Consider the following 18,064-nt stretch of genomic DNA (forward strand, 5'->3'; position numbering starts at 1 on the left):
AGTAAAATCCATCTTCCATGTCTCTGAATTCACTCCATGAGTTTTTTTTGTTAATTAGATCCCAAATGTGAGTGTGAGAAAGTGATACTGTCTTTCTCTGACTGACTTATTTCACTTAGCATGATGCTCTCCAGGTCCCTCCATACTGTGTGACAGGGTAGGAAAGTCTTCTTTTTTACTGCTGCCTAGTACTCCATGGTGTAATTGTACCACAGTGTTTTATCCACTCATCTGCTGATGAGCACCTGGGCAGTTTCCAGACCTTTGCTATTGTAAATTGTTCTTCTACGAACAAGGGGTGCATACTTTCCATATGACTGTTTCAGGTTTGTAAGGTATATTCCTAGAAGTGGAATCACTGGATCGAATGGCAGTTCCATAGTAAATTTTTTGCAAAAACTCCAAACTGACTTCCATAATTGCTGTACCAGTTTGCATTCCCACCAGCAGTGTACTAGGTTTCCTTTTTCCCACATCCTCCCCAGCACTTGTCCTTTGTTGATTTGCTGATGGCAGCCATTCTGACCGTGGTGGGGTGATACCTAATTGTTGCTTTAATTTGCATCTCTCTGATGATCAGTCACTTTGAGCATTTTTCACATGTGTCTTGGCCATCTTATCCACACTGCAGCCCAAGCAGAGCTGACACTTCCAGTGGCATCAGAATCAGATGCTCTTAAGTATGAGAGTCTGTTTGTGACATTAACTTCGTGTAATGGATTCAATGGAGGCAGGTTAGATCGAGTTAGAGACTTGAGCAACCTCTGCAAGCTACAGTAGGCTGAAGGAGACTCATGCTATTTGTCTGGAATGAAAAAACAATGCCTGCCCTTCAGAAAGAGCAGGTCCTGAAGAAAGATATGCAAAACCAGCCACAGCAGGTGCAGGAGAAACAAACTGGCCCCAGACATCACCTCCCCTGAAGGCGCTGGAGGACCCTGAGTATACTTGGTGTGTTCTTGACCCTAAATCCTGTCCTTGAGTCAACTGAGTAATAAGGGACCATTGCCTTGGAGTAAGAAACTACATTACCCACAAAGCCACGCATGGAATGCCACTTGTCTGAGCCAATGGGGCTCAGAGAAGGCATTTCCTTTCGGCCGCTTCTGTAGGGCGGGACCGGTAGTCCTCCTGTCAGGATTTTGTCTTCTCAGGTTATTGTCTCAGGCGGTCAGGAGTTTCCCGTCTCACAGTCTCATGGAGAAGAAGGCTGAAGAGTGGTGTTCCCCGCCTCACAGCCAATGGACGGAGCCTCCCGTGGTGCTCACAGCTCACACTGGGGATTGAAGCTCGGAGTCCCCGCCCGGTCCCACGCCAGGGCCGGGACAGGCACCGCCATTCCTGCAGCGGCTTCTACTCCCGCCGCTCCCGCCCCGCTCGGCCCACAGAGAGCAATGGCGGCGCCCGCGCTGAGGAAACGTGCTGAGGTGAGTTCCACTCCCCCAGGCCTCACTTCCTCCATCACCGACACCACAGCCTGAGGGGCATCGGTCACGTCCTGCAGTTCAGTCCGCGTGGAGGACCGTGAGGAAGGCGGAGGGGAGAGGAGCGTTGTGGCTTCTGAGGCACAGCCAGTGCAGGGCGGAGAGGACAGGGCTGACTGGCATCTGAGGTTCCCTGAGGGTGTGGGCTGTGAGGATTGGCGGACAGACCAGAGGCTGCAGGGAGGACGGCACAGCCTCATTGGGGCTTTCCCGACTGTGGGGTCCATCAGGGGCCGGGGGTGGTCCTGGACCCGGCTGGGAGACAAGCTTCTCTACATGCCATGTGCCAAGTTCATGGGTGAGTCCAGCGAGATCCAGTGGCATTGGAGCTGGAAGGGGGCAGAGCTGAGGGAGTGAACCTGGGACTGAAGATGGGAAGAGGTTAAAGGTTACCCAGTGGTGTGCACATCTTGAGGAATGTGAGCTGATGGTCCCCGGGACTTAAAGGCGGAGCATAAACCCAGGCTTGGCTGTGTCTTGGAGGCATGATCTAGGAGACTGCAGTGGAATTGCTTGGCAGGAAGGCTGGGGCCCTGCAGGCATCCCCAGACCTTAAATGGTATTGCTCTCTCCCCTCCCCTCCCCCAATCCTTCCCACCCAACCCAGCTGCTCTGCTGAGGGCAATCCCAGTGAGTAATGGGACTGTGATGAGAGAGCAGCCTGCACTGGCATTAGGGCCTGGTGTCCACACTAACCGGGTGCCCTGGAGGAGGTTGAGGGGGGGAAGGTGTGTAAGGAGTAGGAGTGGGGGTTCTCAGAGAGACAGCTCTGGGTTCAATTGTCTCCATTCTGACAGGTTGGCCTGACCTTTGAGGACATTGCCCTGTACTTCTCCAGGGAGGAATGGAGCCTCCTTGATGAGGGTCAGAGACAGCTGTACCTGCATGTGATGCTGGAGAACTTTGAACTTGTATCCTCGCTGGGTAAGACCCTCACTCTCACAGTGACCTGGACTTGGATTTGGGATTTCCCATTCCCCATCTCCCAGGGTGTGCTGTGTCCTCCCATGTAGACTGTGGTTCTGCTTGACTTTCCAGTTTCCTGGGTAGTTGCTGTCCTGGGGAGGGTGGGTCTGTTTCCGCTGCTCCCTTCTATTCCTGAAGTCCCAGTTCTCCCCGCTGTGCTACGTTCACAGGGAAGGACTTGTGGTTGGTAGTGTTGCAGGAAGCCTGAGGGATTCCACCTTGATCAGTGAGGAAAGCATTTTCTATATTCCTGTTGGTCATGTGTATATATTTTTGAAAAGTTTCCTGTACATTCTTAAGCCTGTTTATTAACTATATATATATTTTTTGTTAAATAGTCTTTGAATACCTTGTATATTTTATATAATAATTGCTTACAACATACAGGAACACATATTTTTGCATGTGCTTAATAGTGCTTTGCAGATATCACTTCCCCGCACCCGCTTTTCTACAAAGTCCATGGTTTTGGCAACCCAGCATTCAGCAGGTCTCCTTCCACCATGTTTCTAGCAAGCTCTGATGCTTATTCCTCCTGCTTAGCAAGTAAATATTGTTAATGAAGTTATGTAGACTTTGCTTTTGAGGCAGAGTCATTGCATTGTTATTAGCCTGCAGTATAGTATTAACATACCTTCATTATTGCTGGGGAACTGCAACTATTTGTGTGAATTTCTGTCTATATCGCAATATTCGCTTTATTGTACTGATCAGAACCGAATCCACAGTCTCTCCAAGGTATTCCTTTTATAATTTTCAAGTATTTTCTTCTGTTGTCTAGATTGCCCTTTCATTTCATTTTGTTTATTGCTGTTGTTCTGTAAAGACGCTATTATTTCTTTATTTGTTTCAGTGTGCACTGTTTATTTTTTCAATTTTGTGTGGTGGTTGGTGTCACATTAAGAAACTCCTGTCCAAAACAAATCTCCAAAACTCTTTCTCTATGTTGTCCTGAAGAGTTTTAAGTTTTAATGCTGACTTTTAATTCTGTCATGTAGGTTGAGTTAAATTTTATCAGTGGTGTCCAGTACTGTTGTGTTTACATGTAAGTATTGATTTTCAGCAGCACCATTCATTGAAGAAACTATCTTTTTCTTCTGTGTCTTGCAGCTTTGTCAGAGATTACTTAAACGTCTGTGCCTGGGTTTATTTGTGTGTTTTCTGTTCTGTTCCGTTGATCTATGTGTTTGTGTTTCTCCGGGAACACACTGTTTGCTTGCTTTCTCTTTGTAATAAATTCAAATCAAGAAGTGTGATTCCACCAGCTTTTTTCTCGCTCAAGATTGCTTTTGTTAATGGAGGTCTTCTGATTCCATTTCCAGATTCTCTACTCATTTCTTTGTAAAATACCATTGGAGTTGTTGGGATTGCATTTAATCTGTAGTTTGCCTTGTGTACTATAGCTATCTCCACCATATTTCATTTCTCTCTCTTTTTTTTTTATTATATATTTTATTGATTTTTTACAGAGAGGAAGAGAGAGGGATAGAGAGTTAGAAACATCGACGAGAGAGAAACATCGATCAGCTGCCTCCTGCACAACCCCCACTGGGGATGTGCCCGCAACCAAGGCACATGCCCCCGACCGGAACCGAACCTGGGACCCTTGAGTCCGCAGGCTGACGCTCTATCCACTGAGCCAAACCGGTCTCGGCACATATTTCATTTCTCAATCCATGAACACAGGTTATCTTTGAATTGATTTGTGTTTTTTTCCATTCCTTTCACCTCTGTCTTCTAGTATTCAGTATACAGATGTTTCACATTTTGGTTGAATTTCTTCCTGCGCATTTTAATTGTTTTTAATACTTTTGTAAATTTGATTACTTTCTTTATTTTTCTATAAAAGAATTTATTTTTAGTGTGTAGAAATGGAACTAATGTATGTATGTTTATTTTGCATCCTGTAACTTTTCTGAATTTAATTCTTTATTCTTCTTTTATCTTCACCCGAATAATGAGGATATGTTTTCCATTGATTGTTTTTTTGGAGAGAGAGTGGGAGACACAGAGAGACAGAGAGAGAGAGAGAGAGAGAGAAACATCGATTGGTTTCCTCCCATATGAAAGCGGGTATCGGACCTGCAATCCAGGTACCTGCCCTTGATTGGGAATCGAACCCTGGTGCTCCAGTGCACAAGCCAGCACTCTCATCAGTGAGGCACACTGGCTAGGGCTCTTTATTTATTCTTTAAATTATTTATTTATTTAAATATGTGTATCATATTATTTCTGAGATGAAGAGGAGAGGGAGATAAAAACATTAATGATGAGAGAATCAGAAAAATCAATGATGAGAGTCTTTGATCATTTGCCTCCTGCCCGACCCCCACTCGTGTTTGAGCTCCCCACCAGTGCAGGTGTCCTAACAAGGAATCGAATTGTGACCTCCTAGTTCATGCGTCAATGGTAAACAGTGAGACGTACTGGGCAGCATTTATTTATTGATTTTAGAGACAGGAAGGTGCATCGGAACCACACGCTCAAAAACTGAGCCACCTGGACAGGGCTCTGAATTTGTTTATTAATTTCAGGAGCTCATGGTGTGATCTTGACTGATTTCTCTATGGAGGGTCATGTCATCTGGTAATATCAACGTCTCTCTTTTTTAAAAAAATATATTTTATTGATTTTTTACAGAGAGGAAGGGAGAGAGATAGAGAGTTAGAAACATCAATGTGAGAGAAACATTGATCAACTGCCTCCTGCACGCCCCCTACTGGGGATGTGCCCGCAACCAACGTATGTACCCTTGACCGGAATCGAACCTGGGACCCTTCAGTCTGCAGACCGACGCTCTATCCACTGAGCCAAACCGGTTTCGGCAACATCAAGGTCTCTTATGATGCATTGTGGTTCCTAGTGACAGGTGTCATGTCGTATTCATTTCTTTTTTAACTTATTTAAGGCTTGGTTTTTGGTTGTTTTTAGTTTGCTTGGTTGTTTTTGCTTTAGTGTAACTTAAGGCTTGCACATTATTATATCTTCTTTAAAAAATATACCTTTTGCTTTCCTTTCTTTTGGCTTGTCTCCCTTTCACTTATGTTTGTTCTAATATTTATGGTTTCTTTCCTTTGGAACCTTTGGGTTTACTTTGCTATTGTGTTTCTTGTTTCCTGTGGTGCCATGTTAGGTATTTTGAGATTTTTGTGACAATGTAGGCATTTATCTCTATAAAATTTCCCCTTATAATTACGTTTTCTGAATGTTACACATAAGCTTTGGTAGATTGTTTTGTTATTTGTCTCTAGAGTTTTTTGAGATCAGTTATCTTTTTGGCTCCCCTGAAATTCTCATGTATTTATTTATTATTCCTTTTACATAGAGAGCTAGAGAAATTGAGAGAGAGAGAAAGAAAGGAAGGTTGGGGAGAAACATCAATTGGTTGCTTTCTGCACACACGCAAACCAGATATGGAACCCACATTATTATTTTTTTAAATATATTTTATTGATTTTTTACAGAGAGAAAGGGAGAGGGATCAAGAGTTAGAAACATCGATGAGAGAGAAACATTGAACAGCTGCCTCCTGCACAGTCCCTACTGGGGATGTGCCCGCAACCAAGGTACATGCCCTTGACCAGAATCCAATCAGGGACCCTTGAGTCCGCAGGCCGACACTCTATCCACTGAGCCAAACCGGTTAGGGCAGGAACCCACATTTTAATATGTGCCCTAATCGGGAATCAAACCCTTGAAACTTCGATACACAGGACAATGCTCCAACCAACTGAGCCACACTGGCCAGGGCATTGTGTGGTTTTCAAAAACAAAAATTTGCAGTTTTTCCGTAACCAGTTTGGCTCAGTAAATGGAGCGTCGGCCTGAGGACTGAAAGGTCCCAGGTTCAGTTCCTGTCAAGGGCATGTAACTTGGTTGTGGGCACATCCCCAGTAGGATGTGTGCAGGAGGCAGCTGATTGATGTTTCTCTCTCATCAATGTTTCTAACTCTGTATTATTCTTTCTTCCTCCCTGTAAAAAATCAATAAAATATATATTATTTTTTTTTTCTTCAGTTTTTTGGAGAACAGGCCACTAGGATCAATGAGAACAGAAGCACAGTGGCTGATAGTGGCTACGCTGACCCTTTATTTTTATTTTATTTTATTTTTTTAAATATATTTTATTGATTTTTTTACAGAGAGGAAGGGAGAGGGATAGAGAGTTAGAAACATCGATGAGAGAGAAACATCGATCAGCTGCCTCCTGCACACCCCCTAATGGGATGTGCCCGCAACCAAGGTAAATGCCCTTGACCGGAATCGAACCTGGGACCTTTCAATCCGCAGGCTGACGATCTATCCACTGAGCTAAACTGGTTTCGGCTATTTTATTTTTTATAAAATTTATTTTTATTGATTTCAGAGAGGAAGAGAGGGTGAGAGAGATAAAAACATCAATAATAAGAGAGAATCATTGATTGGCTGCCTCTTGCACGTCCCCCCACGGGACTGAGCCCACAACCTGGTCATGTGCCCTTGACCGGAATCGAACCTGGGACTCTTCCGTCCACAAGCCAATGCTCTATCCATTGAGCAAAACCAGCTAGGGCTAAAAAAATTTTTTAAATACCTTTTTATTGATTTATGAGAGGAAAGGGGAGAGAGAGAGTGTGTGAGACATTAATGATGAGAGCGTATCACTGATGAGCTGCCTCCTTTATGCCCCCTATTGGGAATGAACCCACCACAAACGGCATGTGCCCTTGACTGGAATGGAACCTAGGACTTTTCAGTCCACAGGCTGACCCTCTATTCACAGAGCAAACCAGCTAGGGCAGACCCTTGATTTATTATTATTTTTTTATTAACCCTTGTTTTTGACCTTAGATATCTTCAAATGTGTTTGCTCACCCAGTTTCCTGTCATCCTTTCTATGCAGTTGTCCTTTTATGGTATTCTGTATTACTTTTTATCTTCATGGTACTCTTATTCCCATTTCCTATGGGATATTTTTCTCATTGATAACTGTCTACTTACTCTGGGATGGGGAAAGATTCTCTTTTTCTGATTCTGCCATCTTGCTGCTGTAACTCTCATAGATCTATTGTCTGTGATCTCATTTGTGCTTTGTTGTTCTACCACAGTGCTGACCATCCATCTTTTTATTTATTTTTTTAAAGATTGGCATCTTTTATCCCATGCAGTGGCTCAACTGTTGATTTAAGAGGCAGAATCCTTTGGCATCACAGGAGAAACATGACTTTATTGATGACGGAGTACACCCAGAGGCAATCTTGCCTTGGTGAAGGACTCTGGGGGCAGTTTTCATGCCTGGGCTTTGTTACATTAAGAACTAGGAACCCATTTTGTTCAACAAAAGTTTGTTACCATTGCCCACTCCTCACCCAATTCTACTTCTTCTTGATTAATGTTGACACTTTGCATACGACTCAGTTTTAATAGTGCTCATTCTACTCGGATTCCCAGACCATGGATAACCTTAACCTCTCTAAACTTTGCACCTCTACCTCTTTCACACATCTCGCTTTACTGCACTCCAATGTTGTTCCATGCCTGCAGAGCCTTAGAGTGCACACGTGTTATATTGACTCTGAACATCACGTGCTCTAATATGATTGATAGTTTGGTTTGAACACATTGAAATTATTCTACACAGACTCATATCGCCAGCATGAAAGGTCCTAAAAGGAAGCCACTTGTAGAGTAATAATGAGTAGACGCTACCTGTCTTCTTTTTGTCCCAGCCTATGCTTCTGTCCTCCCTTGGTGAGATTTTCATCATCCAGGCACCTTTTGGGCCATGTTTTATGTAACAGCCATTTCCTTAGAGTCTGACTTACTTGTCTTGAAAATCATTGTATGGAATCATGTCCAGTCATGACAGATAAACATTTCTGGTGAACACATTCTGTTTTTATTAGGTCAACATGCACTTCACCTACGTTTATTTTTGTTCAGGTTGCTGCTGTGGACAAGAGAACGTGGATGCCCCGACTGAACAGAAGGTTTCTGTAAGAGTGTCACAGGCAAGGAATCCCAAGGTAGCCTTGTCTTCCCAGAAGAGCCACCCCTGTGAGAGCTGTGGGGTCGTCTTGGGAAACATTTTCCACTTGACTGAGCTGCAGGGATCACAACACGGACAGATACTGTTGAGATGTGGGGCATGTGCAAAACGGTTTTATTTCAGTGTAAAATTTCACCAACAGCATGTGAGAGATAAGACTTTAATGAGAGATTTGGAAAGGAACTCACGTGCAAACAGCTGCAATTTCAATGTGTCCCAGAATCGTTTCACATGCGGGGAGGTTGGGCAGGATGTCCTTACTGGGTCAGGACATCTCCAACCCAAGGCTACTCAGACGAGGCACAGTCCAACTGCAATTTCGACATGTGGGATGACGTTTCAAAGGAGTAAAAATTATTACAGTAGAAAAGAATGTAAGAAAGACATTAGTTGCACCCACACAGTTATTAAGGAAAAAGGTGTCCATCTTGGAAGTTGGTCGTTTGTGTCCTCTGAATGTGGAAAATATTTTACCAAATTATCTAGTTTTCATTATCAACAGAGAGGTCACACTGGAGAAAAGCCTTATAAATGCAGTGAGTGTGGGAAATCTTTTACTGCTATCAATGACCTTCATTGTCATCAGAGACTCCATGCTGGAGAAAAGCCTTATAAGTGCAGTGAATGTGGAAAATCTTTTATCCGGAGCATTGCCCTTCGTTATCATCAGAGAGTTCATACAGAAGAAAAGCCTTATGAATGCAGTGAATGTGCAAAATCTTTTAGAAGTAGCAATGGTCTCCGATATCATCAGAGAGTTCACCCTGGAGAAAAGCCTTATCACTTCAGTGAATGTGGAAAATCTTTTACAGGGCGTAATGCTCTCCAATATCTTCAGAAAGTTCACACCAGACAAAAGCCTTATCAATGCAGTGAATGTGGGAAATCTTTTGCATGTAGCAGTAGTCTCCGATATCATCAGAGATTTCACTCTGGAGAAAAGCTATACAAATGCAGTGAATGTGGTAAAGCTTATACCAGTAACACTGAACTTTCTCGTCATCAGAAAGTGCACACCGGAGAAAGGCTTTATCAGTGCAGTGAATGTGGGAAATATTTTATCCGGAGCATTGCCCTTCGTTATCATCAGAGAGTTCATACAGGAGAAAAGCCTTATGAATGCAGTGAATGTGCAAAATCTTTTAGAAGTAGCAATGGTCTCCAATATCATCAGAGAGTTCACGCTGGAGAAAAGCCTTACAAATGCAGTGAATGTGGAAAAGCTTTCACCGCTAAAACCCAACTTCATAATCATCAGAGAGTTCATACGGGAGAAAAGCCTTATCAATGCAATGAATGTGGGAAATCTTTTACCCAGAGTTGGTCCCTTCATTGTCATCTAAGAATTCATACCGGAGCAAAGCCTTATCAGTGCAGTGAATGTGGGAAATCTTTTAACCAGAGTTCTGCCCTTAGAAATCACAAGAGAATTCATACAGGAGAAAAGCCTTATAAATGCAGTGAATGTGGAAAATCTTTTACCAAAAACACTGCCCTTTGTAATCATCAGAGACTTCATACAGGAAAAAAGCTTTGAGACACAGAGATCACTCCCAAGAGAGGGTAGCTGTGACAAACTCAAGTATGTCTGGGAGCATGAATTTCTTTTCTTGTTTGCAAGGGATGCCAATACATGTGAAGGGAATCTCTTGTCTGGGTGTTGCAGAGGGCCATGTGCCCTAAGGCCTGCAATTTCACAGGTAATGGTCTGTGATTTGAGCACCATAGCAGTGAGGGGAAACCCTTTCACTGGAGAAACACTGACCCAATTTTGGTTGGACGATACTGCAGTCCGGTAGATGGAATGGTCCTCATCTAAATGTGCATCCAGGAATTATTTTGAGGAAAAGACTACAGGAGCTATGTGTACACAGATCTGAGGGAATCCAGGGATAATTATATTCTGTGGAGAAGTCATTGTCATTAATTATAATCAGGGTCTTTTGTGGCTCCTGTAGCTTCTCAGAAGTTCTCATCAGAGCCATTGGTGTGCTGGCAGGAATACAAAGATGGAGACCAAGGCCATCTTTAGTCCAGGGCTGTGGCTTTTGTGGGTTTGGGTGAAAGTTCTTCATTGTTTGTTACATTTTCTCTCACTGAGATGAGACTCTCACCCAGAGGGCATAAGTATGGGGATTGAATATAATGTTGCCAAACTGTTCTCCAGAATTGGTCAACATATATTTGTTTTATCTTGAATGATTTTTAAGAGGTACAATGAGTAAATTGCATGTATTAAGTATAATGTTTCATAAATCTTGACATGTGCCTGAAACTGAAACCATCATTATAGTCATAATGCTGACCATTTCTGTCTCTGTGTAATTGGTTCATGACCTCTTTTAATCTGTCCCTGTTCTTCACAGCTTTCCTAGTAACCATGGATTTACATTCCATTTTCATAGAGAACTTTATTTTTCTAAATGTTTTTCTGCTCTATGTTTCATAAATACATGAAGATTTATTAAAGGTACTTTAGTAGCTCATCTTTTTTTCTGATAGATATTCTTATCATTGATATATCACCTTCTGTTTGTCCATTTTCATAAATATTTGGTTATTTCTAATAAAGCTGGTACCAACATTCTGTGTAATTCCTTGTATGTATATAAGTGTTATTTATCTTTGTGAAAAATTAAGTGCATAATCTGAGTTTTGGGCTAGATGAATGTTTAAATTTACGAAGATTAGCAAATTGTGATCTAAATGGAATATACCGCCAAAACCGGTTTGGCTCAGTGGATAGAGCATCGGCCCGGGAACTGAAGGGTCCCGGGTTCGATTCCGGTCAAGGGCATGTACTGTGGTTGCGGGCACATCCCCAGTGGGGGGTGTGCAAGAGGCAGCTGATCGATTTTTCTCTCTCATCAATGTTTCTAACTCTATCTCTCTCCCTTCCTCTCTGTAAAAAAATCAATGAAATATACTTTAAAAAATAAAAAATAAATGGAATATACGACCATGGCTGGTGTGGCTCAGTGTTTAGCCATCATCTCGTGTAGTATAGGTTGTGATTTTGATTGCCGGTGGGGGGATATGGGCTGAGTTGTGGGCTAGATCCACAGAAGTGGGTGTGCAGGAGGTTGCTGGCCAATATGGAACTCTTCCATCAATGTTTCTCTCCCTCTCAATTCTCTCTCTAAAAATTAATAAACTATTCTTTGAAAATGAAAAATAAACCTTGTCCTAGCTGGTTTGCATCAGTGGATTGAGCATCAGTCTGCAAACTAAAGGGTCCCAGATTCGATTCTGCCCAAGGGCACATTGTCTGGGTTGGGGGCTGAATCCCCAGTAGTGGGTGTGCAGGAGGTGCCATCAATGATTGACTCTCCCTCCCCCCCTCCCTCTCTGAAATCAATAAGGAAATAAGTTTAAAAACGAAAAATATCAGTGTCTAGGAGCATGTCTCACTAAGAATGGAGTGACTCAACCAATAGCCGAGATCTATGGTATGCCAATAAGTATTAAGATTGTTTTAAAAAAATAAATAAACCTTAACTGATTGTACATTTTTGCATTTTTCCAGTAGTGTGTGTGGGATTCACATTTCTTTACATCCTAGGGAATATTTTGTAAGTTCATCATGCTACCTCACTGGTTGGTTGTACTTTTTCTAGAAATTTATGGTGAATCTTTTCTCAGATGTATATTGGCTGTGTCTGCATCTTTGTTAAAACATCTGATTATATGTTCTGCCTCATGTTTTATGAGTGCGCAGTTTTGTTGCACAAAATGACAATGGAATAACAAATATGGGTATTAGAGTTTCAGTCATTGTGTTCCTTTTTGATTTAGGAAATTTTTTTGTATTGGTATAAAGTGTTTTAATAAGTTTTACCTTTAAAAATATATTTTTAGAATTTTTAAAAAATATTTTTTATGAATTTCAGAGAGGAAGGGAGAGGGAGAGAGAGAATCATCAATAATGAGAGAGAATCATTGCTGGGCTACCTCCTGCACTCTGCTGTTGGGAATGGACCCCACAACCCAGACATGTGCCCTGATGAGAAATCGAATGGGGGCCGATGCTTTACCACTGAGCAACACCAGCTAGAAATTATTTAATTTTTAAATGCTATGCACAATGCAGTGAACACTTTTAATTTTAACCCGCACTACTAACATACTTCACCACCTTCAGAAGATCAACCTTAAGAACATTCTCAGGACAGGAACCCTTCACTTCCCAATGCCAATACGCACCTTTGTTTTTAAGGGCTTTTGAGAAAGAGCTGGGGCCTTTCTGAACCCACTGACCCACCTGCACAGAGGCAGTGCTGTGGGCACTAAGGTCTCAGTGTTGGGCCTCCAACCTGGAGTCTCCGGGAGACTCACTACAGCTCCCTGCACCTCACTTGGCTACATGTGACATGACGCTGATAACGGGACTTAGCTAGGACTGTGAGGATCAATAAAAGTTACAAACTTGGTACTTGCCTGGGCCGTGGTTCCAGAGATCACTTTTTGAGCATTTTCTCCTTTAATTCTCTCAAAAACCTGGGAAGTCTAAACTGATATTGAAGTGTTGGGAACATCCTCGATTACAGAAATGAGGAAGATTTTCCAAGTTTACTTAACAAATAATACCAGGGCTGAACTGCAGACTCTGAGTGATGGCTGAATGATTACTATGATGCCTTTTTTGTGAAAGAGGGTTAAGGGACTGCCTGGATATTAGAACCAAATAGTGTTGTTCAACTACCTCCTTAGGCTTTTATTGTAACAACAGCTTGAATTAAAATTAACTATTAGACACTATCAGTAGGATAAGCATCCTTGAGAACACACATGTGTCTGCAGTGTCCTTTAAGCAAGGACATGTAAAGACTAAACATAAAGATTCTGGTAAACACCCAGGGCCTTTCACGTAAACAGACTTGCTTCCCCAGAAAACATGTGTCAGGTACAAAGGCTGGATTACAACCCAGTATTGGGCCTAGATTGCCAGTGGGGGAAAGGGCCTGGTTGTAGGCTAGATCCCTAGGGGTGTGTGCACAAGGCTGCTTGCCGAGGTTGCACTCTCACATAGATGTTTCTCTCCCACTCTCTAATTTTTTCCTCTAATAGTCAGTGCAATATTCTTGAAAATGAATATAAATTGATTATGCATTTTTGCATTATACTAGCAGTATGTGAGGGTTTCACATTGTCCACATCCTAGAGAATATTTTCTTTGGTCAATCATTCTTTGTTGAAACTTTTGTTGTTGTTGTTGTTGCTAACTTTGTTGTGCTTCCTCACTTGCTTTTTTTATTGTATTTTTTTTTACTAGGAAATTAAGGTGAATCTTATCACAGATGTGCATTTGCTGTGTATGTATCTTTGTTAAAACATCTGATCCTCCAGACAGGTCCAGATGAAACAGGAGGTGATATATTTAGGCACTTGTGAAGCAAATAGATGGTGTGAGACCATGTTTTGTTGTTCCTCAGAATTTATCCCATCACGCTCTTGCATTTGTGTTCTGACCTCCCCCCCGCCCCTACATACTTTACATGACATTTATTGTGTTTTCTGTGATATTGTATATTTTTCCCAAGACTATGACATGTATCTGGACAATAAATTTACGTAATAAAATTTTCTTACTTTTTTTTTTGTTAACACTCAACCTCAGTGATTTTTCCATTGATTTTTTTTCCCTTAAACATATTTTATTGATTTTTTAGAGAGGAAGGGAGAGGGATAGAGAGCCAGAAACATCGATCAGCTGCCTCCTGCACACACCCCACTGGGGACGTGCCCACAACCAAGGTACATGCCCTTAACCAGAATCAAACCTGGAACCCTTCAGTCCGTAGGCCGACGCTCTATATCCACTGAGCCAAACCGGTTTCGGCTCCATTGATTTTTAGAGAGTGGAAGGAAGGTGGAGAGACCCAGAGAGGGAGAGAAACATCTGTGTGTGAGAGAGAAATCCTTTGGTGGCCTCCCGCACATGCCCTGACCTCTCTGGGTACTGAGCCCCATAGGAGGTACAGGCCCTTGCCCAGAATGAAAGCCTTCACCCCTCAGTCCACAGGCCAAGGCTCCATCCTTTGAGCCAAACTGTTTGTTGTGTAGATGCCTACCATGCTGGCACCCTTCAAGGTTTGGAAAGTGGCATCTGCACCTGAGATAAAGGTTTTGGATCCTAGGGTCTCACAACCTTGCTTGGAAATAATTATTTCACAGTTCCAGTGTCTGCATGCGGAATGAACATTATTTATGGAAGAGAATATTGCTAGAGCAAACTATAGACAGGCATAATGGAGTTATACAATGAGCAGTGCTTATCAGGTGTCCTCAAACTACGGCCCGCGGGCCACATGCAGGTGTTTTGCCATTTTGTTTTTTTTTACTTTAAAATAAGATATGTGCAGTGTGCACAGGATTTTGTTCATAGTTTTTTTTTAAACTATAGTCCAGCCCTTCAACGGTCTGAGGGACAGTTAACTGGCCCCCTGTTTAAAAAGTTTGAGGACCGCCCTAGCCGGTTTGGCTCAGTGGATAGAGTGTCGGCCTGCGGACTCAAGGGTCCCGGGTTCGATTCCGGTCAAGGGCATGTACCTTGGTTGCGGGCACATCCCCAGGGGGGGGGGGGTGTGCAGGGGGCGGCTGATCGATGTTTCTAACTCTCTATCCCTCTCCCTTCCTCTCTGTAAAAAAAATCAATAAAATATATTTTTAAAAAAAAAGTTTGAGGACCCCTGGCTTAGATAGCTAGAGGACAAAAGGCTCTGTGAAGCTGAGAACAGGTAGGTCTCAATAGGTGGTAAATTAAAGACACTGATTCCCAAGAGGTGAGATAATTAACTTTAAGATATGGCTATGCTGAAACATTGGCTACCATGAAATTCTTTTTTCTACAAATGTGCGGCTTCCTCATTCATGACAACTTGAGGAAAATACAGTGAGCTGAGAAAATATACAGTGTGAGCAGAAAAATTTAAAACCTTGGAAGGAAAGCCACAGCATGATGTTTCATGGCTTCAACCATCTTTTACTGAGGATCCCATCTGCTTCTGACACTGAACTGGCCCGTGTTACACAGCAGTGCATACAGACACGATTCCCAACAAGGCTTGTTCAAAGGCCTTATGGAAAGAGGAGCAATTCATTGAAAAAGAAAATATTCTATGTGATAGTGAATCATTGGGTGACATGCGCCATGGAGATAGGAAATGAGCAGCACTAAGGAATGACTAGATTGGATGTGAGAATATTAAAGCCCACATTAAAAGGGCATAAGAGCCGAAACCGGTTTGGCTCGGTGGATAGAGCTTCGGCCTGTGGACTGGAGGGTCCCAGGTTCGATTCCGGTCAAGGGCATGTACCTTGGTTGCAGGCACATCCCCAGTAGGGGGTGTGCAGGAGGCGGCTGATCGATGTTTCTCTCTCATCGATGTTTCTAACTCTCTATCCCTCTCTCTTCCTCTCTGTAAAAAATCAATAAAATATATTAAAATAAAAATAAATAAATAAAAGGGCATAAGAAGGAGATTTGATTTTATCATGAAGATGTTTTATGGACAAGAGAGCTCTGTACAGGGTTCCCAAATCAGAAGTTGTGTTGTTGTTCTGTAAATCCTCACCTGAGGATATTTTTTGTAGTGATTTTTAAATTTCTTATATATTATTTGTTTTTAATTGATTTCAGAGAGGACGTGAGAGATATACACATCAATGATGAGATAGAATCATGCATGGGTGTGTCCTTCACTCCCCCTACTGGGAATGCAGCCCAGAATGCAGGCATGTGCCCTTGGATCAAATCAGACCCAGGATCCTTCAGTCCCCAGGCAGATGCTCTATCCATTGAGCCAAATCAGGTAGGGCCCGGTGTCAGAACTTTGCAGGGAGTATCAGACCATCCCTGTGATCATTCTGCCAATTTCAGTGTCCTGGAGGTTAGTTTCATTTAGAAATTATTTCCAGCCCTCGCCCATTTTAGATGTTTTTCAACTGCTCTGCTACATTACTTAATTTTAATGCTTTATGACATGTTCCAAATGGGTGTACACTTCACTGTGTTTTTTTGCTCTGAATTTTAAAAAGTAGATTTTTATTGATTTCAGAGAGGAATGAAGAGAGTGATAGAAACAGCAATGATGAGACAGAATCATTGATCAGGGGCATCCTGCATACCCCCCACTGGGGATCAAAACCACACCTCAGGCTTCTCTACCCAAAACAGAATTCAAACCCTGATCTCCTCTTTCACAGGTTGATGCTCTTACAGTAAGCCACACCAGGCCAACTTGGTCCTAAATTTTAAGTAGTACCAGGTTCTTACAGAATTATGAATTTTAAAGATTCACTGCACATATGCATACCCATCATTATTTATTATTTATATTTCATGTGGTTTTAAAGTTTTGGAGCTATATATACATAGGTCATCTTTCAGTATGAATATGTATTTCAATTACTCTAAGTATAATTTGTGAATATTTGTGCAATCTTATCTCAATGAGAATGCCTGAAACATCAACTCTGCTGACGTCTTTAATATGTCCATAAGGGATGATGGTTGATGGTTGCTGATGTTCTGGCTGGTGGTTGCTCTGTGTTTTGGTTGTAATTTTGATGTGGTTGTGGGAGGCAGCAAGTATAGGGCTTTCCTACACCACCATCTTGGATCTCCTCTCCCGTAACTTTTCTGAGTTTCATTGCTTATTCTTTTATCTTCACCCGAAGAGTGAGAATATTTTTTCCATTGATTTTTTTTCTTAGGGGGAGAGAGAGAGAAAAACAATTGGTTGCCTCCCACATGTGCCCCACTAAGAGGGGGGATCAGACTTGAAATCCATGTACCTGCCCTTTACTGGGAATTAAACCCGTGACCTTCCAGTGTGCATGCAGGCACTCAGCACTTAGCGACTCGGGCTGGGCTCTTTATTTATTCTTTAAATTATTTAATTTTAATATATATTTTTATTGATTTCAGAGAGGAAGATGAGAGAGAGATAGAAACATGAATAATGAGAGAGAGTCATTGATCAGCTGCCGCCTGCCTGCCTCCCACTGGAGAGTGGACCCACACCCTTTGCATGTCCCTGACAAGAAATGGAATTGTGATCTCTTCTAGGTCATGGGTCGATGCTCAATCACTGACCTGTACTGTTCAACTTTTATTTATTGATTTTAGAGACAGGAAGTGAGACAGAGAAAGAGAGGGAAACATTGATCTGCTTTTCTACCCATCTAAGCGTTTATTGGCTGTCCCCTACATGTGCCCTGATAGGGGACCAAACCCAAAATCATGGTGCATCAGGACCACACACTCAACAGTTGAGCTACCTGTGCAGGGCTATGAATTTCTTTATTAATTTCGGGAGCTCATATGGGATCTTTTTTTTTTTTAATATTTTTTAATTGATTTTTTTACAGAGAGGAAGGAAGAGGGATAGAGAGCTAGAAACTGATGAGACAGAAACATCGACCAGCTGCCTCCTCCTGCACACCCCCTACCGGGGATGTGCCCGCAACCAATGTACATGCCCTTGACTGGAATCGAACCTGGGACCTTTTAGTCTGCAGACCGACGCTCTACCCATGAGCCAAACCAGTTTCGGCTCATATGGGATCTTGACAAATTTCTCTA

General features: G+C 42.4%; 1 protein-coding gene across 1 annotated transcript; it reads left to right on the plus strand.

Moving 5' to 3' along the window:
• Positions 1–1,145: 1,145 nt before the first annotated feature.
• LOC307092281 (uncharacterized protein) lies at positions 1,146–11,432 on the plus strand. The gene is made up of 3 exons (XM_079759520.1): positions 1,146–1,427; positions 2,282–2,408; positions 8,373–11,432. The coding sequence occupies exons 1-3, from the start codon at positions 1,242–1,244 to the stop codon at positions 10,013–10,015; spliced, it is 1,956 nt and encodes a 651-aa protein (XP_079615646.1). The 5' UTR covers positions 1,146–1,241; the 3' UTR covers positions 10,016–11,432.
• Positions 11,433–18,064: the final 6,632 nt, after the last annotated feature.

The sequence above is a fragment of the Cnephaeus nilssonii genome (genome assembly GCF_951640355.1).
Source record: "Cnephaeus nilssonii genome assembly, chromosome: 20".
Taxonomy (NCBI): Eukaryota; Metazoa; Chordata; class Mammalia; order Chiroptera; family Vespertilionidae; genus Cnephaeus; species Cnephaeus nilssonii.

What these genes read in the sequence shown, in the direction of transcription:
- LOC307092281 (XM_079759520.1), top strand. Translation starts at nt 1,242, where the DNA reads ATGGACGGAGCCTCCCGTGGTGCTCACAGCTCACACTGGGGATTGAAG. An exon ending in CGCTGAGGAAACGTGCTGAG is followed by an intron (nt 1,428 to 2,281) that starts GTGAGTTCCACT and finishes CCATTCTGACAG; the next exon opens with GTTGGCCTGACCTTTGAGGA. An exon ending in TGAACTTGTATCCTCGCTGG is followed by an intron (nt 2,409 to 8,372) that starts GTAAGACCCTCA and finishes ATTTTTGTTCAG; the next exon opens with GTTGCTGCTGTGGACAAGAG.